The sequence below is a fragment of the Pongo abelii genome, chromosome X (assembly GCF_028885655.2).
Source record: "Pongo abelii isolate AG06213 chromosome X, NHGRI_mPonAbe1-v2.0_pri, whole genome shotgun sequence".
Classification (NCBI taxonomy): Eukaryota; Metazoa; Chordata; class Mammalia; order Primates; family Hominidae; genus Pongo; species Pongo abelii.
Genome location: NC_072008.2, coordinates 118,544,089 through 118,570,894, shown reverse-complemented (window position 1 = coordinate 118,570,894; position 26,806 = coordinate 118,544,089). Strand labels below are relative to the sequence as shown.

Below are 26,806 nucleotides of genomic sequence, written 5' to 3'. Positions count from 1 at the left end.
TGCTGTGGGGGTGTTGATCTCATTTGGGAAGTGCTATTGTATACAACAGTGTTTGGCAAATGAGGGATGGGGATGGGGGTATATATCAGAATCACCTGTTACCCATATCTTACCCTTGCAGAATCTCTTATTCCAGACTGATCCAAGGCAGGATTTAGGTATTCCCTAGTTTCCTTTCCAATACCCATTTTAGCACCATTCTGTCCCCTAAATACATTACAGGAAGTGTTCCTTTCTCAAGCCTTTCCACATAATCTTATGAAAGCAAGGCTGAAGAGCATTTTTAATTGAAAACATATCAAGAGCCACAAGATGCAAGCAATTTTTTTCTGAGAGAGCGTTCAACTGTTAAGAACAGGAAATAAAATTTTGTCCAATAAATTAGACTGTTATTTATTATACACTTAAGTTTCTATAGAGAAAAGAGGATAAAAGAGGAAAGCAAAATGGTATTCTTCTTAGAGTTTCAAATGACGATAGGTTCCCCAAATGACAGGCGTAGTCACTAACCAAAGGTCAATATTTACTGCTGTGCATAGAGTGGGGATCATCTATTTTTTATATGTCAACATTTTCAGCCATATCTCACACAGTTACTACGTGTCAGTTAATATTAACCTATTTTTAATGAAGGAGGGCCTAACATTTCTTTTTACATAATCCTATGTCTGAAGCAATGGTTCTTAAGGGAATGACAGCTGAGAGGTTATAAAACTTAGTTGGGGGGCTTACACTGCCAGAAGTCTAACGTTCCACCTAAGGGATCATCTGTGCTTCCCCCAGAAACATGATGGCCTCAGTAAGCCATGATTACAGATGGAAATGTGATTTATCACTGTGTTGTAGAACAAAACGGTAAAAATTGCTGATGGGAAGTTGCTAGATAGACAAATACATGCATGAATATAGGATTATATCACTGATAAAAGGCAGAATACAGGTGGTATACATAGAAGGCAGGAGAAACTTTCTAAGTTCATTAAATAATCATGGTACAATTAATATGTTAATTTACGGTCATATTTTGAATTATTGCCACAATATGCTAGAAAATAGGCCTAATCACCTTTGTAGCATTCTGGTGAGGGAACTGGGCCATCAGAGAAGCATAGATACTTTGGATCAGTCCAGTGTGCTCTGTTAAGGTAACCATTCTTCCTTCTAACTCATTTGGATTTGTTCAGCAAAGTTTCCCATTCACAGGACATCTAGGAGGGGAAAAGAGACATGTATGAAAATAATAATAATAATAATGATACTAGGTAGAAGATAATAAGTTTCCCCAAATATGAAGTGTCAGGGACATTCACAGGTGCGAAATATGACATCAGGTTGGAGTAGAACATCAGGCAAAGCTCCATTCACCTCCAGACCACTCAGCTCTTTTCCCAAGCAGAGTAGCAGTTATTAGTGCACTGGGATAAATTAAACACTGACTTTTGATTGTATTATTACTATAAAAATATATTAGTTATTCCTTTCAATGTATGATTTCCACAAATTCTGAAATGTAAGCTCATTACATCTTGGAGCCAAAGATTGCTCTGCTGGAGCATCTTCCCCATCAGGCAATGGAAATCAGTTTGGAGAGAAGAGGTTGTTCTGTCTTATTCTATTTAGGCATCTGTTCTCTCAGTCACTTCTAGCCACATGGGTCTGCTACCTACCATGGTAGAGATTATCTAGGGCACTGGAGGAAAATTAGAGAGAATCTCTGTTACTCAGCAGGCTTTTGAGCAGCAAGTGAGGAAGTAAGATAACGCAGTTCAAGCGCGGGCATGCCTGCGCGCATGCGCGCGCGCTCGCGCGGACACACACACACACACACACACACACACACACACACACACACACACACACACAGAGACACACACACACACCCCGCTCGCGCGGACACACACACACACACACACACACGCACACAGCTGCCTTGTCCGCTGTGAGGTTGGAGGTTTGGGGACTCTGTGCCCACTAAGCTACTTTCTATTTCAAGCGCCTGTATGTCTGAGGCTGGGTTTGAAGCCTCCAGCGTGTTTGGAGTTAATCCCCATTAGGTTGGACTCCGCCCCTTTCTCCCAAAGGTAAAGCAAGGTTTTCAGGCATCACTGCAAAGGGCAGCTAGTATTTCCATCCTTGTCTAACAAGCTGTGAGGAGAAGTTGTTTCTGAGATCTGAGCCTGAAGAGAGGGAACAAGTCAGGCAGCCTTCGTGGTCAGAAGGTAAATATGCAACTTGGGCCAAATGCAATTCAAACAGCTGGATAAGACACTGCTTTGCTCTCCCCTTGCTCAGCCCCCCTTCTCCCCTTCCTTTCTCAGGTTTCCTGTCCTTTCATCTCAAAGCTCAGAGAAGCCGTTTTCTACCCAAGGGCAGCCTGGTGCTTTTTTATTTCTTCATAGTCCGTTGTTTGCACAGAGGCTAAGGTGAATCAGGGCTGGATTCCTATTTCATATTGACAAGATTTGAGGACCTAAGGGTTAAGTGCTAGTTGGTTTCCCCAGGGGAGTTGGTAACCTGAGGAGAGGAAGTGCCTGTTTCTGGGAGTGGAGAGAGTGATTTTGTTATGACCTGTCTATACAAGTAAAAATGGATCCGGTTTGCTAATGTGGTAGGTTGATCGCCTGGATTTGCCTAAATCTAAGGGGTTATGCGATGGAAATGGGGTAATGAAGTTAAACTGAAATGCAAATATTGAGGCCTCTCAGGCTGGAAATAAAAGAATGCATCCATTTGGTAAATATTTATGAGTTCCTACTATGTGCCAAGGCATGACAATTTCCAGAAGAACCTGAAATACTTAAACTATAAATCCATTCTTACAAAGAACACTCGGCCAAGTGGTTTCATTTTGTGGTGGGGAACTGAAAATAGAATGAAGCCTAGGGGTGAGGAAAAATCACCAATGTAGCGGTTGTGGGGAGAGAAAGGGGAAAGGAGAGATGTTCTAAATCTTAGGTGGTTCCAAGTCTTTTCCATTACTTATGAGAGAATAGGGTCTTTTCTGGTAGAAAGGGAGAGAATTGATACCTACGCTGGTGTTACGTATAGTGCAGATGTTTCACTTGAATTTTATGCTTAATCATTTCCATTTTATAAATGAAACCAAAACTCGGAGGTTTTAAGTGATCTTTTTATGTGCATATAGCCTGTAAGGGGCAGACCTCAAGACTCTGTCTCTGATCTGATTCCAAAATTCTGACTCTTCCACTAAAACAGTATTCCTCAGTCATTAGTTCCCATTAGAATCAATTGAGGATTTTTAACAATATGAATTCCCATAAATTCGAATTCAATGAATCTAGGAGGGGGTGACATAGTCTGCATTTTGAACAAGCATTGAAAGTAATTCTGAACAAGCATTGAAAGTGATTCTGTTGAGAAACATTCTTGATATACCATGCTGCCTCTCAACTTCTCTGAAGTGATTGGAAAAGCAATCAGCCCATCTTCTTCCCATATGGGCCAGATTCATTCAATGGAAGTGGGCAGCTGTGGTGACATTTTATTCCCAGCTTATACAATGGGGTGAAGAGACTAAGGGCAACAATAACAGGGCTGGGGTTTAGGGCTTAACAATGTCTTGCCAGGGATCTTGATAGGGATAGTTTCTAACCAGCTGAGAGTGTGAGATGGAACTCGTAGCCAACCAGCTTATCACTGAAGATGATGGCACCTGTCTAGCCAGAATAAGAACTGAGATGAAGATCTCTCATTGGCACCTCACTTTTAAAATCATAGGATAGATGGGGAGCTCAAGGAGCAGCATCTTGGGGAGAGGGAAGGAGAGAGAAGCTCATATGAAATTTGGGGAGGTTATTCCAGTTCCTACCTTTCCAGTCTCAAACTCTGGAGAAAGGAAATAGCCCAGGGCCTGATGTGGAGGTTCTTTTTATGAGCTCTCTTTGTCTCTGCATGGTCAAATATATTTATTTAGAGTTGATCATTTCAAAGTTATCAATTGCTCAGTTAGTCCTTTCTCTCCACTTAGTCTCTGGCTTCCTACCTTTTAATGCCTTACCTGCTTGTGAGCATTCCCACCTCTGCATGGAGAGATGCAAATAAACACATAAACTCACCCAACACAGTTTTACTGGTCTTTCTCCCCCAAACTAAAAGAGGAGGGAAGGAAGAAGAAGGCCCAGAAAGAGGTTCAGCAAACATGAAACTTGAGGAATTTGAAATAAAAGACATAAGTCAAAAGAGAGATCTTCTTAGAGTCACCAAGATAGAAATGGAAAATAAAGCCCTTTGAGTGAGTACATCATGAGATGATTTCAGGCACAGGATAACTCAGAGCACTTCTCATAATGGAGATAGCCAGAGGAGAAGAAACCCCTGAGGGAGACAGGTAGCAGAACATGAGGAGAGAAATGTTTGGGGAGTAGCAGTATTTATTTATTTTTTTTTTTTGAAGCTTTGTCTGAAACAGAAAGATCTAGCATGGTCAGGCTGCTTATATACCCAACTTGATATAAGGAGTCACATCGGTCCAACACGTTTCTCTGGAGCAGGACCCTATTTACCCACTGGAAACATATGCCTGCATATCTCGTTCATTTCCTAGGGAAGTCTCAACTCTGAGTAAGATGTATTTGTAACAGGATTGGCAGGAAGACAATGCACACTGTCTGGGGGCGTGAGGAGAAAGGCCTGTTCACATTCCTTTGCCAACACCAGTGCCAAGAAAGCTGCTCTTCACAGACCAGTCCTAAACCAGCAGTCTTGCAGGCATGTTTCCCTCAGCAGCTGTTAAGTCACTGACTCCCTTTCTTACCACTTCATGTTCTAGTCTTTAATTTGCTTAGTGTTTTGCCTGTACCCTCTTACCCTGGGAAAGGCAGTGCTTTCCTTAACTCAGAAGTTGCACAACAAGCTCAAGCGGGAACAAAAGGATTTGTGTCTTTTTCTGTGGGTACTGGGGAGGAGGTGATACAGGAAGGAATAGCTTTGTTTTTCTCCACCAAGAGAAATATAAAAGCAACGTTTCACTTTCATTGATACTTAATTGTAAGTGCCCATACATTAGTAGGTATACAAGAGAGTGAAAAAAGTGAGAACAAATGATTAAAGGCTTGGCAATTGGACACCACAGGGAGAGGGAGAATGCTCATTATGGGGAAAAGGCTAAAGGTCTCCTGCTAGCAATCTGAGTTGATGAAGGGCTCTCATCTGAAAGATGGTGGCTAGCTGTTCTCCATTCTCTCTGAGGACCCAACAAAAGGATCTGGCCTTAGGTTGCAAAAAGAAAAGTTTATAAAGGCATATAACAAATTATTTATTGACGGTGAGAGTTGTTAAGCTACTAAGAGATATTATAGATTTCCCTTTCCTAGAGTTCTTTAAAAGTAATGGAGATAACCATTTGCCATGTATGGTTTAGGTGGGTTTCCTGCATCATATAGGTTGAGGTGATTTCTACCCACGAGGCTCTGCTAGAATGGCTAGCATTATCTCTAAAGATGAGCAAACATTAGGCTTTAGTAAGGATAGCAAATTCAGAACAGAACTCATATTTGTATCCTATTTATTACAACTTCCTGACAACATCCACTGCATCTCATACAACCAATCTCGGAAACAGGCTTGCGGCCCATCTAGCAGATTAAAAAACCTGAGGAAGGAGGGATAATGTGACACCTAAAGAGAGAGGTTCAACTGCAATCCTATCAATGCCTGGTAACTCGACCACTCCACAAGAGCATCAGGGTGAGTTCTTGGTTCCTGAAATCCAGTGTGGCTCTTTGGCTGGATATTCCAGGACAGGGAAACAAAGCTGTTACATACATGAAGTATACAACAGGAATTAAGATAGAATAAAATACAGCATTGTTTGTGGTTTCTAGTTATGTAAATATAAAGTGACTTAACCGGTTTCTGGAAATGAACTTGGATTGCTTTGGAGGGTTGTCATGAAGGAGATTACTCCATTGCAGGTGGCATAACTAAAAGCATTTTCTAGAATACACTTCACTGTCCACCACATGTGAACATAAAGCAGTGTGTGAACAGACTCCATGTGCCCTGCGGCCTCTCTATCCAGTCACAAGAGAAGTTGGGCTGAGACTCATATTGTGTTCAGAAACTATTAAGCAATTGGATCTCTGAGATCTCTTCCTTGATTGCATTCAAGTCAAGTCTATGATTTAGAAAGGTTTGCATTTAAAGTGTATAAGCTTCATATCTTCAATGTTTAATTCCATACTCACTTCCCTAACTTTATATTGTTTGAGTCCTGAAAAGAGAATATTAGAGAATTATCTGTGGCAGTGATTCTTAACTTGCTGTCCATGGATCGTGCTAGCCCACAACATCTCTAGTCCTAAATAGGGTGACTATTTCATCCAAGGTTGTTTGGGACTTTCCTGGCTTTATCACTGAAAATTCCACATCCCAGGAAACCCCTGAGTCCCAGGAAAACTGACATAGTTGGTCACCCTAGTCATAAATGAAATAAGGGCTATGAGTTTTTCCTAAAGTTGAAAGTACTTCATCTAAATTCTGAAGGACAATGAGTTTTTCTAAGGCTAAACACATTTAATTTAAATTGAATTTTGAGAATTTGTCTTCCTATGTCTTGGCCTCAGAACGTCGCTTTTAAACTGAAATCATGGTGGCAGTAGTGGATAGTATTGTAGTTTAATTTAACAGCTTCATTTATCACAGGTGAGGGCAACCATATATTACAACCCCTCCCCTAATTTCTACTGTAGTCTCGGTACTACACAGAGATAGTCCGTTCCTCTGCCTTAAGTTCTCTGCCCCTCCTACTGGTTGTTATATTGGGACTTTTAAAAAAAATTTATTTTTCCATAAGTTATTGGGGTACAGGTGATATTTGGTTACATGAGTAAGTTCTTTAGTGGTGATTTGTGAGATTTTGGCACACCCATCACCCAAGTAGTATACGCTGCACTGTATTTGTAGTCTTTTATCCCTCGCCTTCCCCCCAAGTCCCCAAAGTCCCCAAAGTCTATTGTGTCATTCTTATGCCTTTGCATCCTCATAGCTTAGCTCCCACATATCAGTGAGAAATATGATGTTTAGTTTTCCAATCCTGAGTTTCATCACTTAGAATAATAGACTCCAATCTCATCCAGGTCGCTGCAATAATGACTTCTTTTCCTCTAGGTAGATACCCAGTAGTGGGATTGCTGGATCAAATGGTAGTTCTACTTTTAGTTCTTTAGGGAATCTCCACACTGTTTTCTTTAGTGGCTGTGCTAGTGTACATTCCCACCACCAGTGTAGAAGTGTTCCCTGTTCACCGCATCCATGCCAAAATTTACTGTTTTTTGATTTTTTGATTATGGCCATTCTTGCAGGAGAAAGGTGGCGTTGCATTGTGGTTTTGATTTGCATTTCCCTGATCATTAGTGATGTTGAGCATTTTTTCATGTTTGTTGGCCATTTGTATATCTTTTTTAAATAATTGTCCATTCATGTCTTTAGCCTACTTTCTGATGGGATTTTTTTTTTTCTTACTGATTTGTTTGAGTTCATTGTAGATTCTGGATATTTGTCCTTTGTCAGATGTATAGATTGTGAAGATTTTCTCTCTCTGTGGGTTGTCTGCTTACTCTGCTGACTGTTCCTTTTGCTGTGCAAAAGCTCTTTAGTTTAATTAGGTCCCCGCTGTTTATCTTTGTTTTTATTGCATTTGCTTTTGGGTTCTTGGTCATGAAATCCTTGCCTAAGCCAATAGAAGGGTTTTTTTTTTCAATGTTGTCTTCTAGAATCTTTATAGTTTCATGTCTTGGGTTTAAGTCCTTAATCCATCTTCAGTTGATTTTTGTATAAGGTGAGAGATAAGGATCCAGTTTGATTCTCCTACATGTGGCTAGCCAATTATCCCAGCACTATTTGTTGAAAAGGATGTCTTTTCCCCACTTTATGTTTTTGTTTGCTTTGTTGAAGATCAGTTGGCTGTATTTGGGGTTTTCTGGGTTCTCTATTCTGTTCCATTGTTCTGTGTGCCTATTTTTATACCAGTACCACACTGTTTTGGTGACTATGGCCTTATAGTATAGTTTGGAATCAGGTAGTATGATGCTTCCAGATTTGTTCTTTTTGCTTCATACTGGGACTTTTCATCTCCAGGTGATGATGTCCATGAGGGACATTCGGAGTTAGTTTTGACTACAAGTGCTGAGATTGAAAGAAATTATATACTTGCCCTGATGGTGTTTGCACTATGTCTGGAGAAATTGGGTTTCCCTCTGTCTTCAATATTTTTTGAAAATCTTTATGGGAAATCATGGAGGCTTTTAATTGTAATACTTTTGAGGTAATACTGTAGGGGAAGGCTTCAGGTAAAAGAGAAGTGAGAAATTATGGCTTTGCCGTTGAATCACTGTGTACCCCTGGGTAGGTCGCTTGTCTTTCTGAAACCCAATTTGCTCATTTGTAAATTTGGGATAATATCTTTCTTACTAACCTAAGAAGACCGTTGGGCAGAGCACATATAATAATGGATTTGGAAGGGATTGTGATGACACAGCTAATAACTGTTTGTCAGCTTGTTTCCTCTCCTCCTCTGGCCTGGGCTGCTTCATCATGAAATGAGTCTGTAATGGAGGGCTGCTTGCACTTTTTGTAATCTTACAAACTCTAATATAACAAGCAGAGGCATTACCTCATTGCGGCCAACCATACCTGCTGTCTAACAGCAATTACTCAAAACTAGTTCCACTTCTCCCCCTGTTGCCTTTCAATCCCTCATCACATCTTTCTCTCATTCCTCCCATTCTCAGCCACAAAGCCTAATTCCCAGGGGCCCAGCTCAGGGCACTTTCTTCCCAAGCCCTAACATTCCAGAGTAAGCACCTGCAATTTACGATCTCTGCTCCCTTCCTGCACAAAACACGTAGCACAAAATACATATGTATCAAGAGGGGAATTGTGGTTGAGTAAAAAAAGAGCATTATATTAAGAATCAAATAACTGGGCTCTGATCTGGCCAGTGTACCTCACTAGCCCTTCACCCTTGAGTAAATCACTTCCTCTCCATATTCCCACCTGTAAAGTGATGGAGAGGGGGTAGTTTAACATTGTGTGGTAGAAAAGTACTGGCCTAGGCATCTGCAGATCAGGTTTCAGGTACTGATGTTGCTGCTTGCTAACTTACTCTGTGACTTGAAGAAAATCACTTCCTCCTTTACTGGGCCAAATTCTCCCATATGTAAAACAAGAAGGTTGGATTAAATGATTCATTAAGTTCACTACCCATCTGGAAATTGAATGATTCTATGAAACGGGTTTCACTAAACAAACTTGAAATGGACTGCCTGCTCTGTGTCAGGCACTGTTTGACGATGGTTGTGAAAGGGCTCATGACTGAGACCCTGAGACACTTAGTGCCTCTGCTGCTTGTTCCTGTCAGTGTCTAAAATTGGCAATGTGGTGATGACCCCATACAGCCAGTTCCTGCACTTCCCCTGCTTTGGGTCCCCCAGTCTCCTTCCCCGTCCTCTACACCACCATATATAACTTTAAGTAATGGTGGTGAATCATGGAGAAGTTTTTGAAACATATTCCACCATCTGCCTGCTGGAGACATTCACAGTGCTGTCATCAAGCTGCAGTGTGTTCTCTAGCCGGCCCAATAGAGAAACCGGCCAGAAAGCAATGGCAGATTAATGGAGTTGGGAGGAAAGTGGTTGATTTTTGACAGAGGGGTCTGTGAAAACCATTTGTGAGCTGAGCTGAAGAACTAGATCTGGAAAGACTCTCAGCGTCTTGATTACAAGATTATTTGTTCCAAAAGGGACCTTGAAAGGTCCTTACAGCTATATGTTCCTGCTGCAAGGTAGGGAGTGCCTGATCCTGATCTATTTCAGAACTTTGAGAAGCTTTTTGGATTATATCCAGCAAAGGACAAGGAAGCTTTTCTTAATAGCCAGTCCAGAGATAACCTCTCCTGGTTGGAAAGTTGCCTCCCATTTCGATTGTGGGAAAAGTGACTGATCAGTGCTCTCTCAGTGACAAGTATAGGGTATGAGACTAGACACCCCTTATTTTATTCTATCCATTTAAACCTGGCTGATGCATCCCAGTTGAAAAGCCCACACTAACACACTGCTGGACATGTTACCCAAGTCAAATGGGAACAACCTGTAACTCCATGGCGAGGTCTGTTTCCCTCTTACCCCTTATAGTAGGGGCGGGTCTTGTTAAGTTGTCTTCCTTCTCCTTCACTCACTGAAAACAACTTTGTTCCTGATCCTCTTCAGATATTGCCTCCTTCCAAGCTACCAGGCCAGGAAGTCCATTCAGCTGGAAGCCGGGACGGCAGCCTTGTTTTCATTTAGGCTCCTTTCCTGCCACTTGTTCCACGATGTATGTCAAGAGTTAAAAGCTGTCTGATCCGGCTGTATTTGAATTGGCAGAGCAGACCCTAATTCAGTTATCTGGTTCTTCCATTGCAGCCTAAAGACCATAGAACTCTAAATCAGGCAGAAGGAAGGGAAGGTGGGAAAAGTACTGAAAAGCAAAATCCCACAGGGATCCAAATGGTCCTCGAGAGAATGATCTTATCCAGAAGCAATGACCGAGTGGCACATAATTGAGCCCCAGGACTGGCCAACCAGATGAAAAATAGGCCAGTGGAGCCTACATGGTAACTTACTGCATTTGGTGCTGTGATCCAACTCATCTCCCCATCCCTGCAGAGAAACCTGTGACCATGAGGAGCAGCCTGACCATGGTGGGAACCCTCTGGGCCTTCCTGTCCCTTGTTACTGCTGTGACCAGTTCTACCAGTTACTTCCTACCTTACTGGCTCTTTGGATCCCAGCTGGGGAAGCCAGTGTCATTCAGCATGTTCCGGAGGTGCAACTACCCTGTGCGGGGAGAGGGACACACTCTGATCATGGTGGAAGAATGTGGGCGTTATGCCAGCTTCAATGCCATCCCAAGCCTGGCCTGGCAGATGTGCACAGTGGTGACAGGTGCTGGCTGTGCTCTGCTGCTCCTGGTGGCACTAGCTGCTGTCCTGGGTTGCTGCATGGAGGAGCTCATCTCCAGAATGATGGGACGTTGCATGGGAGCAGCGCAGTTCGTTGGAGGTAAGACTGTGCTTCTGGGATTGGGTAGGTTGGGTAGCTTTGGGGCAGGGAGGAGTGGGAAGTGTAGCCTTATGGGGAAACCCATTCTCACCCCCTTCACTTTGTCCAACTCTAAGGCTATGAATGAAGTCTCCTTTAAAATATTTAGTCTAGGACTTCCCAAAGTGCAATCAATATCAGAGTTTTATTCACAGCAAATTTGGCTAGTAGGCAGAATTGATATCTGTTGTTTACCCTCTATTTTTGTCACCTTCATCTGCCTGCAGGTTGCCCATTTAAAAACATTATCTATTAATATGTCTGCCTTCCAGAGGCAGCAACATACACTCTAGTATTACTGCTCCAATATAAACTTAATTTCTAGGAGCCCTGCTCTCTGGTAGTTATCTCAGAGAACAGTGATCTGATAAACACATACACACAGGTGCAAATTACTAACAGTTCTCATCAAAGAAATACACCTCTAATAGTGAAATGCTGGGTACCAGAAAAACTGTAGATGACTACTTATTTGGACCACATCTAAGGCTAGCCCTGTCTGGCAGCTATTAGCAGTCTACCCAGATTTCTTGTGACCTTGACCCACCTCACTTGTCCTTCCCCTCATTCAGGCTCCCGCTAACTTTAGTGCAGGGAAACTGAGATACTGGCAGTGTGTGGATTGGCTAGAAAAGAGCAAAATGCAAAAATGGCAGACTTCAGGAAGACAGTGAGAGCTGTATAATTTGAACTGTCTGAGAAGAAGAAACAAATTTAGAAAGACAGGCAAATATATATGTGAATATTTGAGTATTTTGCAAAACCTAGATTGGGCACTGGGAAAAAGTGCTGGTAGAATCTACTGCTGAAGTTTGTGGTTACAGGGTTTTAGAATTATTACCCAATTCATTATCATTATTACCTCCATTACCATGACAGTGTGGGTCACTAGAGTCAGGACACTTGGATTTCACCAAGTTGCTCTGTGACCATAGTGGGAAAATGACATGACTTTTCCTATGCTTCACCTCCTTTGAATTTGTCCCCTGGTGATATAGCCCAGATCTGATCTTTCTTTCTTCTGTCCAGTGACTGCATTCATGTGGCCTTGGAGTGAGATGGCAGTGATGAGCTAAGACAGTGGTTCTCAATGGGGACGACTTTTGCACGCCCCTCCCCCCCGTAAGACATTTGGTAATGTCTGGAGGCATTTTAAATTGTCACAACTTGGGGAGGGTCCTACTGACATCCAGTGGGTGAAGGTGAGGGATGGTGATGAACGTCCACAATGCACAAGACGAGGACAACACTCACCCACAACAACAAAGAGGTATCCAGCCAAAATGTCAATAGTTCCAAGTTTGAGAAGCCCTGGGCTAGGCTACCATGGTTTCCTGGCTTGATTATGAAAAGCATCAGATTCTTTTTGTGATACCAATTAAGGTGATGCTTTCTGGTTTCCTCTTTTCTCAGACTAGCTGTAAAAGTTTTAAATCTGAATTACCATTCTAGCCTCCCTCATTTCTGATTTTTCCCACCGTTTAGCCACTAATGGGTTTTTAGCCACATTGGAATGTACAATTAGGTTAGTTTCTTCCCTTTGAAAACTGTAATACTAAACCAGTTGCTAAGGCTGATCTAAGCCAATTATCTTAGCTGGCTTTGGAAGCTCCATGGGTATTACAAATAGGTCTTAGGCTTACCTTTCACTTTTATTTTTGAACATGCTATAATTAACTCAGCACTGCTATGAACACATTATTTCAGGAAGTGACACTTGGCTGATAGGGCAGAGGGGTCATCCTTGCAATTCATATTTATAGCCCTGGAGCCCAGTTCCGTGCCTGGCTGGCACAAAGCAGATGTTCAGTAACTGTAGACAGAATGAATGCATGGCTAAGGCAATATCTAGCATATGTTGGGATAAACTGAATATGTGAGAGCTGGGTTAGTTCACATCCTTTCCTCTTTTTCCAGGCTTCCATGCAGGGTTGTTAGCGCCCTGAACTCTCTTCTCTTCTGACAAAAGAGTGACAGTTTAGCCTCACTTGTATTTCTAAGAGTTTCCAGCAGAGTGAGGAGGGGCTAACTGTCAGGAATCAGAAAGCCTAGCAACAGCCTCCATCAGATTCCACACATTAAAGTGGCTCCCATACCCCCAGCTTGCTTCCTCTTTTGGGCTCAACTGAGACTTTCACAAAGCATTCATAGTTCTCCATATGATGCATTTCAGTTGATTTCACCTACTAGGTATAGAAACTCAAAGGAAATTGTTGATGGGGGATGTAGGAAGGTAGTGGAGATTTGGATATTCACAGGCTAGGCGGGACAGAACTTTGAGTGGCAGGTGTCATATAGAGGAAATAAAAACACGAGCATCATTTTAGTTTCACATGATTCTGCCATTCTATATCCACATGAGCCTTGCTCATAGGAACACAGTCACAGTGTTCACATGTAGATGAGGGTCTTTAAAGCTGAAGAAGAAAATGCCATTTGGCAGTAGTCCTACAACTCTTCAAGACCCTGGGTGTGCTACCAGGTTTATCCCTGGGCAGGGGATTGATATTGGGACAGATCGCTAGACCTCCACAGCTTCCCCATCTGTAACACCAGCCAATTAAGAACCATTCCTGCCTCCTTTCTAGAGACTGGTGGCTGTCCAGGTTATATCAGATGTGAAAGAATGGTGAGGGTTGCTTGGATGAACTCACTAGGAGCCCCTTGACATATGACTGTGACCTAAGGATCTTTGGACATCTTCAGCCTGACCCTCTGAGACAGGCTTTGCCAGTGGAAGGAAACCAAGGCTGGGCAGCATTTTGGGCCCCATGGATAAAAGACACAAGAGAAAGAGTTTGGGGGATTAAGTTCAAACTTATGTAGCTGAGGGGAATTGATTTTGTTGCTTCAGGCCTGGCTGCTTCTCGGCAGCTAGTGCATTAACCGAAATACATTGGGGGAGTAGTCAATTTTTGTCAGGTCTGGTTTCTCTCTGCCAGACCCCAAACCACTGAAGAGATGGAGAATCCATTAAGAACTACCCCCTCCCCCTGCCTGACTCTTGTTCCCCAGTTTGGCGGCTGCCCACAGAGATGAGTGGTGGGAAGTGGGAGAAACAGGAAGAAATAAAGAGCTGCTGGCCTGACTCATACTCAGCAAAGTGACCTGATGGGGCCCATGGGTCCCATTTGCTCCACCTGTAGCTGATCCATCTGGACAAGCCCAGGGTCCAGAGAGCCTTCCACTGGGACCTCCATGCCCTGCTCCAATCAATGAAGGAAACACCTGGCCAGGAGATTATTTCAACACTGGGGATGCTGAGATTTCTAAACAGCTGGCCCCCAGTCCCTGGGAACATGGCCATTATTCACATTCCCCTGTTTATACATATGCAAGATGCTTATGAGATCCTCTATCTTCAGTGAGAGCTAAACAGAGAACAAATAGGCGAGTAGTAAATATAAGGAACTTCTTGGCAGGAAAACAAAACAATGTAAGATCTTGGATCAGGTTACTCATGGGAGGCCAAGAAACTTTCTCGACCAAGGAATGTATCAGAATCACCTGGGGTGCTTAAAAATGTGAGCTTTCCAACGCTCTGGTCTCGTTTCCCATTCTGATATACACAACAACAGGTGTAAGGCTGCACATTTAGTCAAATCTCCCCGGTGACTTTGATGTGTATGTGTGTTCCCTTTCCCCAGCCTAAGGGAGGATCACTAACCTGGACGTTATTTTTTTGTTGTTAAGAGAACAACATTCAACACACCAGTGCTTTTCTCCGTGTAAGGTCCTAATATTACATGCTTCAAACTGAATAAAAGTTGCCATTGGAGACATATCACTGAGAACTTGATTTCAGGAAGAGTGCCATGTTTCTAAAAATAATTATCATCTCTGGAAACCATTTTTTTCCTGGAAAGTCCTTCAAAGTTTCACCAGATATCACTTTATTTATCCTTACCATGCTGAGAAAGGATTATGAAAGCGATTTTCTGTTTGGGAAGTGGTATTCAAGGAAGTTAACCCACTAGCAAAGACTTATGTAGCAAATTGGAACAGAGCTGAGAATATGGTCCAGGGCTCCTGACTCTCAGTCCTGTGCTTCATACACTGATGCTCTTGAATTTTTTTCTTTTCTCTTTTGGAAAAGAAATGCTATCACAGTGTTTTCCAGAGTGGTCCATGAACCACTTGGATTAAGAATTACCTGGGGTGCTTGTTATTACAGATTCCTTAGTGCTGCAGACTGCACCAGAGCCTGCTAAAGTGTGTATTACACAACCTCTCATGCTCATATATTTTTGAAAATATATTATGAAATATTTCAGATGTATTCACTACTTTGTGTAAGAAATGGAATATTAGCAATATAGCTGAAGCCTCCTTTATACCCTGATCACATTCCCTTGTCCCCACTGAAAAGGTAACAACTCTCTGGGAGTTGTTATTTATCATTCACTATCATGATTCCAGTACACACTAAAATTTGAGAAACTCTGCTCAGCCTTGTTTAGGGTGTTGCTTCTTTCTGGAATTCCCTTTTCTTCTATCCCTCCCTGTAAATGTCTACCTATCTCTCAAAGGCCAGGTCCAATGCAGCCCTTCTGTGAAGCCTTCCCTCATCTACTTTTGACATCTTTAGCAGGTATGAACGATCCTGTAACTCCAAGAGGAATATGGGGTAGAATGAATTGCGGGGGAGGGGGGGGCAGTGGTAAGTGAAGGAACTCCCTAGGAAGGGAAAGCTGAGATATAGTTGAAAGTCAGGCTTGTAAATTTTCCACTGGTTTGTGTTTGAGTCGAAGTTGTTATAATAACAAATTAACCCGTACTAGGCTTCTGCTCAGGGCAGTAAATCCAAGCTACCCAATAATTATGTTTGGAAAGTAGGATTGGCAGCTATGCAAAGACAAGGGAATTGAGAACGAGAGCAGGAAGTTTAACAAATGCCTACCCAACAGTTGCACTTGTGAATAGTGGAGGGGTGTGCAAAGGGGGTTGGTAATATCCAATGAGGAGGTTATCCCTGCCAGAAGACAAAGATTAGGCATCTACCTATTTGAGAATGTGTAGTTGGGAGAGGATTATATAGCAGCTGGGATATGGGTAAATAGTAATGCTGGGAACAGGGGAAAGTTGAAGGCAGCTGTGGTGTGGCTGGAGGGAGGGTTCCAAGTTCTGTCTCAGATTTTGCACCTGAGGGTATGTATTGATGTCCCAGTTTCCACAAGGGCTGAAGCTTAATAAAGTGTCTAACTCCAGCCCTCTTCTTGGTCAGCTCAGTAAATTCAAACCATGACAACTATGTCGGGGAGAACATTTGGTATATTTTGTGATAAGGGATTCTTAGGGAGGGGAGCAGCTGAGGAAGAGAAACAAAATGGCAGCCTATTGGACATCTTCCCACGTGTAGTAGGGGAGTAAAGACAGTAACACACTCTAAAGGCTTTCTTTTCCTTCCTAGAGGCATGTGAGATTAGAAAAGTCCCAGCTAAGCATATGCAGTTGAAACAGACTTCTTCAGGCCAGGCGCGGTGGCTCACGCCTGTAATCCTAGCATTTTGGGAGGCCGAGGCAGGTGGATTGCCTGCACTCAGGAGTTCGACACCAGCCTGGGCAACATGGTGAAACCCCATCTCTACTAAAAATACAAACATTAGTCAGGCGTGATGGCACGCACCTATAATCCCAGCTACTAGGGAAGCTGAGACAGGAGAATCGCTTGAACCTGGGAGGCGGAGGTTGCAGTGAGCCGAGATCGTGCCATTGCACTCCAGCCTGGGTGACAGAGTGAGACTCCGACTCAAAAAAAAAGAAAGAAACAGACTTCTTCAAGGGTCATATGTGGTTGGAGGGGAAGTCAAACTGGGAGTTAGCAATGACACAGAAGAGAAGTGAGAGCCAGGGCTGAAGCTCATATGTGGCAGGGCTGGGATTTAAACAAGTTTTCTCTGCCACCAGAGCTTCTGCTCTTAACATTTTTAGTGGTGTTTTTCTTAAATGTTGGTACCAGGACATGATACCTCCACATTACAGGGCGCTTTTAAAATGCATATTCCTGGGCTGCAGTTACTGAATCAAATACCTGGGGCTGAGGTCCAAGAATCCACATTTTTAATGAACCTCCATTCTTTCAGAAGGTGGCAGGGACTGATACTTGTAAATGACTTCCCTGTTGCTACTTGAAGCACATCTTCACAACTCCAAATTAATGAGAACTGCTGGAGACAAATATAATTGAGAATGAATTACTCTATGAATCCATTTTTATTTTTAATGTGTTCCCAGGGGCATCTTTCTCCAGCTATGATAAAATGTAATGGAATCAGCTGTCAGTTACAAGTCAAATATCTCCATGAAGTATGTTTACAACCTAATGTGCTCACCTGTCTAAAAGGCAGGATGGAGTGCTGGGGAAGATGGTGGAGGTGGGAGGGCAGATTGGGCAGAGCATGGAGCTACATGCACTAGAGCTGAACAAATGCTTTGCAGAGATTCCTGTTCTTTCAGCAGGTACCTCTGCAAAATTGCAAGATAATTCCAACAAGGCAGCTTTTGAATCAAGCCCTGTTCAGGTTTTGACTTTTTAGCTGTTTGTTATGAGGTTAAAGAGGTGAGGAAGAAATTAGCATGGAGAACACAGGTAGAAACTGGGAGCGGAGCCACAGGGAGAGTCAGCTGTATAAGAATAATAAATTTTTCTTGAGCACTTTCTATGTACGAGGCACTTTATGTATATTAATCTCACTAATTCTTTGAACAGCTCCATAAAATACAGTCAGCCTTCCATATCTGCAGGTTCTGCATCCACAGATTCAACCAATCATAACTTAAAAATAATTTTAAAAATCCAACAAGAATACAACAACTATTTACATACCATTTACATTGCATACCAACCGTAACTCAAAAATATTTTTAAAAATCCAACAAGAATACAACAACTATTTACATACCATTTACATTGCATTAGGTATTATAAGTAATCCAGAGATGATTTAAAATATACAAGAAGATGTGCTAGGTTATATGCAAACACTACATCATTTTATATAAGGGATTTGAGCATGCACAGGTTTTGCTATCTTCAGGGATCCTGGAACCAATCCCCTGTGAATACCAAGGGACAAGACAAGTGTATTGTTATTACTCTGATTTTACAGATGAGGTGAATGAGGCACAGAGAAATTAAGTAACTTGCATAAACTCACACAGCTTTCAGGTGGCAGGGCTGGAATTTGAATTCAGGTCTAGTTCTGCAGTCTGACTACAGAACCCATTGTTTTAAGCCACCATGCTGTGCTGCAACTCTCAATCTAATGCCTAGCAAATTCCTAGTGCCTGCTAGAGATATTGTTGCCAAGAGGTAATCATCCCAGGACACATGTCTCTAGAAGGACAGAGCCTCTAAGGGTTGATGATCTCTTTGATCAGTGAAAAAGGGCATTGCTAGTTACTAGCTATGTGATCTTGGGTAAATCATTTTCCCTTTCTGTGTTTCAACATTCACATCTGTAACAAGGAGAGATTAGGGTAGGTTATGTCCAAAAGCCTTTTCCTTTCTAATTTTTTTTTTTTTTTTTTTTTACCGTGTCAGATGTCTGGGATGATTTCCCAGCCCTGCCATGGAAGTCCCTTCAGAAGGGACTTTCCCCTTGGGCAGTGTGGGCAAAGGAAGCTGTCTGTTATATAGCCTGTGCATACTCTGAAACAGATGCATTTATCAAGTACTTATTATCTACCATGTGCCAATGACACAGAATTGAAGATAAGTATGTCTCCTGCCTTCAAGGAATACACACTCTAGTGAGGGAGGCAGATGATAAACTTTTGTAAAGAATATATATTATAGACTATTTTAGTCACAGGAGTAAGCACTAGGTGCTATGGGAACAGAAAGAAGGAGCATGTAATTTAGCCTAGGGGTTGGGGATAGTGAGGGAAGACTTCCTGGAGAAGGAAATCCCTGACCTGAGCTCCTCAGTATGGTAAGATCTGAGGGGCAGGGGTCTGAAGAAGATGGAAGGTTCCCTCTACTGTGCCAAGAAAGGCACTTGGCCAGCTCTAGTTTCCGCTTGAGAAGGCAGAGTTTGTGCCAGTCCCAGGGATCTGAATGTGAAGGTTAGAAAATAGAGCTGGTGTTCTTTTATAAACTTGTGTTCTTTTCTTCCTAGTCTGTGTGGGAAAACTCAGTCTTTATTAAATTTTCCCTCAAAGGGTATATACTGGCAGCAGGAAAAGGCTTAGGTTTGATTTCTACTTTTGTCCTTAACCCAATGTGCATACTCTGGACGACCTCTTCATATCCTAGGATTTCAGTTTATCTGTGGAAAAAACAGGGGGTGTTGTTGTATTGCCACTGGATGAATTCCAGGGCCTAGAAAGGTCTTTGAGTGACCAGTTTCACTTCCTGTGATACCACGAGACAGATAAGAATGCTTTCTAATTTTAAGCATTCCACTGAAGAGAATTTCTAACCTTAATTGGTCATTGTTTTAGTTTCTAAAACCATTCTCACTGTCAGTAAATTCTCCCTATTTTCTTATTTAAATCCTTCTTGCTATTTCTTAAGGTCCTTCTCTTCTTCTGCAGCCTCAATGAGTACTGAGAAAAGCTAGTTGCCATGGGGCAGCCAAGCTTGGAGGCTACTTTGAGATCTTCCTAAAGGATTCATCTGAAGGCAATATGAGTTTCTTAGAGTATATGTGGACTCTTCCTCAGTGAGGAAAGAGAAGTGAAGATGAAGCTGGAAGTCCCTAGAGCAGCCCACTTTTCACTGTCCAGTTGAGCCCCAGAGCTCTGGAACCTATAAATATGCTATTCATTCACCATTGATCAAGCAGCTGCTTTGTGACGGTTCTGTGCTATGTGTTACTTTCTGTGTCCACATTCATGGCAAGTGTCCCTCCCATGATCATTAGTGTGGCACCCAAGTATGGCGTGATTGTAATTAGGCTCTATTGGTTGCAAGTAGCAGAAACTCACTTGAGTTGCCTCAGTGAAAAGGGAATTTACTATAACATAAGGAAAGTAGATTTGGAAACCCATCAGGAAGGCCTGGCTTCTCTTTTCTCTAGCGATTTCATTGACAGTATGGAGTTTTTCTCATGGTATGTCTGTTTCATGTCACTATTCTCCTCTATTCTCTCCCTCTACCAATCAGTTTGCTCAGCTTATCCAGAATTGATACCCACTCATAACTTTGAATTGAACTTGGCTTTAGCTTGATACAGACTTGATTCTACCTTCTGGTGTTGTGGGGGTGTTTTAAACTTCTGCATTATCTGTTAACTAGCTCAGCATCTTTATGATTTTTTCCCTCCATTTTTAAACAGACTAGTCAAGTGCAGTAGTGAGAAGGGGGAAAGAGTAGAACAATAAGTTCAATCCATAACTGACTGTGAACAATCAATTAAGACAACTCAGTACCTTCAGACCAGTCATCTTTATGCTTCTCAATTAAAAATTCCAGAAACAAGAAACTAGCCCAGGTCACCTCTTCATGCCAGGCTACAATGTCACCCATCACTGACCAGCCAATGAATTTGTTTTAGTTGTCAGATGCCAATGCTTGTTACAATCCTCTGTGGCCAGAGGCAGGGTAAAAGCCCTAGGATATAAAATGTGAAAACGTATGCAACAAGAAAAAGTTGTGAGCAACGTGGTTGCCCTTAGAAGGCAGTGTTGGCAAGCAGACCCAGATTTGTATCTCTGGTTGGAAGAATAAGATTATCACTAAGGTACAACAGAATTTCCCTTTGATGACTAAATGACCTAAATAAAAGGGCTTTAATCCTTTTATTTAGGGTAAGGGGTCATGGTGTAAGGCATATGGAAACCAAAGAAGGGAGGACTGCTTGGTATAAAGCTGGAATGATTTATCGAGGGAGGAGTGTGGCTCCCTGCTCATCAGTCCAGCAGCTGACTCTAAGTTACAGAAATCGTTACATATTTTCAGCTAGTAGGGACCTGCCTGATGTTTAGAAACAACTGGATTTGGGGAAAGAGTAGTAACCTTCACATTGTTATTCTCTGTATATCAGACCAAGGCTAAAGAGGTTGGAAAAGCCAACCTAGCCTTGTAAGTCATTGACAAAAGTATTTTGGCTGCAAAAAGTATATTGGCCTGTCTCATTTTTCAACATTTGTTAAATTTATGAGTTGTCCCCTCTGCTACCTATTACACTCCACTACCTGTGGCATGGCCAAAAATAAAATCCTGTTGAGTTGGTACTCTCATAGAAATTTAGGGTAAAGGGAGAAGTGTAAGCTCAGTTGAGGAGGCAGAATTTGAGCTGAACTAATCCAAAGGGAATGTTGGTGTGACAGAAGACGTTATATTTTTTCTGTCTGTGTGTATGCTTTCTTTCTAGGGCTGCTGATAAGCTCAGGCTGTGCCTTATACCCTTTAGGATGGAATAGCCCGGAGATAATGCAAACGTGTGGGAATGTCTCCAATCAATTTCAGTTAGGTAAGGTGGCCTGGGCAGATGGCAGTGATGGTTCATGGGAAATGTGTTTTTCAAAGTGCTTTACCACTTGGAGGGCACTCTGCTAGTGGTACTTGCCTGAATCTCTCTCACTGTGTTAGCGTATGGGAAGTGGTGGCTTAACTCACAAGAGTTGGCTATAAATTCACCTTCTTTAACTATCTCTCCATACAATTTATGCACTTTTGCCCTGGGACCTATGACCAGTTTAGGGCAACCCTATCTTCAGAGGGATTTAAAATGCTTGGAGACTAACAATCTGCCATCTTCTGAATAAATCCTAGTTCCTACTAGTGTTTCCTTCTAGGCACCATTTTCCAACTGTAAATCAACAGTATCGCTTGTCAGTCTTCACTGAAGATGTAACACGAGGTTATTTAGTTTACCTGAAGCATGAGGAACCTAGATAAATATTCAAAATTGTTTCTAACGGCAAGAGCTGTTAAATATTAGAGTAGGTGACAGAAGTAGCCCTGAACCATTCTCTCGTTGCCAGTTTTCATTGAGAATGTCTCAGGTTCACTATTGTGAGTTGATAATAGATTAGATTCTAATTGGAAGACTTCGGAAATATTCCCCCACCTATCATGATGAAAGAGAGTAGGAGAGGGAATGTCTAGGTTCCTTGGGTATTCTCAGTTATACAAAAGGATTTGGGAACAAGGCCATCCAACCACATATAGCTTGTGCTCCAATACTTCCCTTTCTCTCTGTTGCCTCAGATTGTTTTTTGAGTCTTGCTTGACTAATTTTTGAGAAAGTTGTTCCCTATGCAAACATAACATGAAGGAAGGTGTAACTAGTGTGGACGCTCAAATGTCCAGTGTTCTTCACTCAGGACAAGGCTGACTGGTAAACATAATATTTTTGCCATAGATAAAAGAATGAGTAAATACTTGGGGCAGGTGTTGAAGAAAGGGAAGCAAGCCACTAGTCCTGCTAGCTGGGGTAAAAGCTGAAGATTCAGCACATTTTTCCTAGTTGGTTGTGGGACTGATTCTACTTTTTGAAAATGACAGTTTTGTTGATATATAATTCACATATTATAAAATGTACCCATTTAATGCATATAATCAGTGGGTTTTAGTATAATCACAACATTGTCTAACCATCACCACTATCCAATTCCAGAATTTTTTTTTTTTTTTTGAGATGGAGCCTCCCTCTGTCACCCAGGCTGGAGTGCAGTGGCACGATCTCAGGTCACTACAACCTCTGCCTCCCAGGTTCAAGCGATTCTCCTGACTCAGCCTCTCAGGTGGCTGGGACTACAGGCTGGCGCCACTACGCCCAACTAATTTTTGTATTTTTAGTAGAGACAGGGTGTGGAAGAGGGGTTTCCGCCATGGTTCAAACTGCTGACCTCAGGTGATCCGCCCACCTTTGCCTCCCAAAGTGCTGGGATTACAGGGAGCCACCGCGCCCTGCCCCAGAACATTTTCATCAGCCCAAAAAGAAACCTCTTACCCATTAGCAATCAGTGCCTATTTCCCTTTGCTCCCAGCTGCTGGTAACCACTGTCAATATGGATTTACCTATTTTGGATATTTTATGTAAATGGAATCATATAATATGTGTTTTTTCGTGTGTCTGGCTTTTTCACTGAGCGAGAAGTTTTCAAGATGTATACATGTAGTAGCATGTACCAGTACTTTATTTCTTTTCATGTCTGAATAATATTCCATGGTATAAATGTAACACATTTTATTTATCCATTTATCATTTGATGAATACTTGAGTTGTTTCTACTTTTTGGCTATTATTATATAATATTTCTATAAATATTTGTGTACACATTTTTGTGTGGACATATTTTCATTTCTTTTGGGTATATATCTCAAAATTGCTGAGTCAAATATTAACTCTATGGTTAAACCTTTTGAGGAACTGTCAGGCTTTCCAAAATGACTGCATCATTTTACATTCCCACCAACAATGTACAATGGTTTCAATTTTCTCAACATCTTCCTCAATACTTATTTTCCACTTTTTGTTATAGCTGTCCTAGTGGGAGTAAAGTGCTATCTTATTGTGGTTTTGATTTGCATTTCCCTGATGACTGATGATTTTGAACATCTTTTCATGTACTTGTTGGCTGTTTTTACATCTCCTTTGGAGAAATGTGCATTGAAATCATTTGCTTGTTTTTTTTCTTTTTTCTTTTTTTTTTTTTTTGAGATGGAGTGACACTTTGTCACTCAGGCTGGAGTGCAGTGGTGCGATCTCTGCTCACTGCAACCTCCGCCTCCCAGGTTCAAGCAATTCTCCTGCCTCAGCCTCCCAAGCAGCTGGGATTGCAGGCACCTGCCACCACATCCGGCTAATTTTTGTATTTTTTAGGGGAGATGGGGTTTCACCATGTTGGCCAGGCAGTTCTTGAACTCCTGACCTCAAGTGATCTGCCTGCCTCGGCCTCCAAAGGACTGGGATTACAGGTGTGAGCCACCACAACTAGCCATCCTTTGCTTATTTTTAATTGGGTTATTTGTTGTTGTTGCCATTGTTGTTGAGCTGTAAGATTGTTTTATGTATTCTGGATACAAGACTCTTTTTGGATATATGATTTTTAAATATTTTCTCCCATTCTGTAGGTTGTCTTTTCACTTTCTTGATGACATTCTTTGAAGTATAAAAGTAATTTTGATCAAATACAATTTATCTATTTTCCTTTTTCTTTTTTTTTTTTTGCTTCTGTTTTAGGTATCATATTTAAGAATGCATTGATAAATCCAACATCATAAAGATTTACCCTTAGGATTTCCTCTAAGAGTTTTACAATTTTAGCTCTTATAGTTAGGCCTTTGTTCTGTTTTGAGTTAATTTTGAAAGTGGTATGAGATATAGGTCCATATTCATTCTTTTTGATGTGAATATCCAGTTGTTGTAGCACCATTTCTTGAAAAGTCTGTTATTTCCCCTCGTTGAATCGTCTTGGTATCCTTGTTGAAAAATCAATTGTCCATAAATGTAAGGGTTTATGTCTGGATTCTTCATTCTATTCCATTGATAGAATATATTGAATATTCTATCATTGATAGAATACATTGAATATATGTGTATTCCTATGCCAGTACCACACTGTATTGATTATCATAGCTTTGTAGTAAGTTCTGAAATCAGAAGTATGAGTTTTCCTTCTCTTTTAATACTGCTTCGGCTATTCTGATTCCTTTGCATTTCTATCAGAATTTTAGATTTAGCTTGTCAATTTCTACACAAAATCAAGCTGATATTTTGATAGGAATTGTATTGAATCTGTAGATTAGTCTGGGGAGTATTGCTGCCTTAATAATATGAAGTTTTCCAATCCATGAACCTGAGATGACTTTCCATTTAGTTAGGTCACTTTGAATTCCTTTGAATGATGTTTTGTCATTTCCAGTGTAGAACATTTTCACTTATTTGGATAAATTTATTCATAAGTATTTTATTTTTATTTTTTAATAAGTAAAGCAGGACTATTAACACAGAATTGTTTTACACTTTTATTTTATTTTAAGATTCCTTATTGTTATTATATAGAAATACAGATGGTCCCCCAACATACTATGGTTTGACTTATGATTTTTCAACTTTGCAATGGTGCAAAAATGATACACATTTAGTAGAAACTGCACTTCTAATTTTGAATTTTGACCTTTTTTTAGGTTACAGATTTGTAGTATGATACACTTTTGAGATGCTGGGCCACAGTAGTGAGCCACAGCTCTCAGTCAGGCACCAACAACCCATACTCTACAGCATACTGTGTTGCCCAGTGGTTTTGCTGAACTGTAATATTATAAGTGTTCTGAGCACCTTTAGGGTAGGCTAGGTGAAGCTATTCCATTCTGTGGATTAGGCATATTAAATACATTTTTGACTTACAATATTTTTAAGTTACAATGAGTTTGTTGGGATGTAACCCCATTGTAAATTGAGGAGCATATGTACAAATGATTTTTGCATGTTGGCCTTGTATCCTGCAACCTTGCTGAACTCCTTTATCAATTCTAATAACTTTTAAGTGTATTCTTTAAAATTTTCTAGATACGACAATCATGTTATCTGAGAATAGAGACAGTTTTACTTCTTCCTTTCCAATCTGGATGTCTTTTGCTTGTTTTCCTTGCCTAATTGCCCTTGCAAGAACCTCCAGGACAATGTTGAATAGAACTTGTGAGAATGGAGATCCTTATCACTGGTGTTAGCAGTAAAATATACAGTTTTTCATCATTAAGCATTGATGTTAGCTATGTTTTTTTTAATAGATGGAGGACCTTTATTAGGTTGAAGAAATTCCCTTCTATTCCTAGTTTGCTGATTGTGTTCACAATGAAACGGTGTTGGAGTTAATCAACACCCTTTTCTTCATTTACTTAGATAATCATGTAATTTTTGTCTTTTATCCTTTCAATATGGTGCCTTTCATTGATTGATTTTCATATGTGAAATCAACCTTGCATTTCTTGGATAAATCACACTTGGTCATGGTGTATAATTCATTCTATACCTTGCTGGATTTAGTTTTTTATGATTTTGTTAAGGGCTTTTGCATATATATTTATTAGGGATATTGACCTGTATATTTCTTTTCTTGTACATGTTTATTGACTTTTGGTATTAAGGTAATATTGGCTTTACAGAATGAGTTGCTATGATTCTACTTTGATTAAGGTAAAATGCCGAAGTAAAAAGTTGGACATGTGATTTGCATGGAGATTACCAACTTTGTTTTTTGCCCTAATCACTACCTAAGGACCTAGTTCATAAATGAGTAGTTCTAGGCTGAGTGCAGTGGCTCATGCTTGTAATCCCAGCACTTTTGGAAGCTGAGGTGGATGGATCACTTGAGCCCAGGAGGTCAAGACCAGCCTGGGAAACATGGTGAAACCCTCTCTTTACAAAAAATAAAAATAATTAGCTGGGCATGGTGATGTTCACCTATAGTCCCAGCTACTTGGGAAGGGAGATACACAGAGCCAAAAAAGAAAAGACATGGTCCCTACCAGAGGAATAAGCTTTTTACCCTGACATGGTTCAGAGACATGAAGAAGGTAGGGAGGAGAATAGAGGCGGGCATTATCAATCCATCAGAGTAAGTAAAAAGGATTCACCACTCTGCTACTCTGATAGGCTTTCTGCAGCCTCCTATATGAAGAGATCACATTCATGTCTTCAACCTATCTTTTCTTAGGTTTTCATTCAAGTTATCCTAGACCATCCACACTATTTTTTAGTCCTAATTTGAATGATCAAAGATACAACTTATATTAAGGCACTAATCTT

General features: G+C 41.2%; 1 protein-coding gene across 2 annotated transcripts in view; it reads left to right on the top strand.

The window, feature by feature from the left end:
* The first annotated feature begins 1,867 nt into the window (after window positions 1-1,867).
* LHFPL1 (LHFPL tetraspan subfamily member 1) overlaps window positions 1,868-26,806 on the top strand; it is a 59,966-nt gene continuing 35,027 nt past the window's right edge. Inside the window, exons 1-3 of one of the 2 annotated variants that reach the window (XM_002832006.4) lie at window positions 1,868-2,219; window positions 10,668-11,063; window positions 21,422-21,520. In XM_002832006.4, coding sequence (XP_002832052.1) covers window positions 10,682-11,063; window positions 21,422-21,520 — 481 coding nt within the window. In that variant the 5' untranslated portion in view covers window positions 1,868-2,219; window positions 10,668-10,681. Of the gene's footprint in view, window positions 2,220-10,424; window positions 11,064-21,421; window positions 21,521-26,806 lie in introns of both variants that reach the window. The other variant, XM_002832005.3, reaches the window with a different exon arrangement.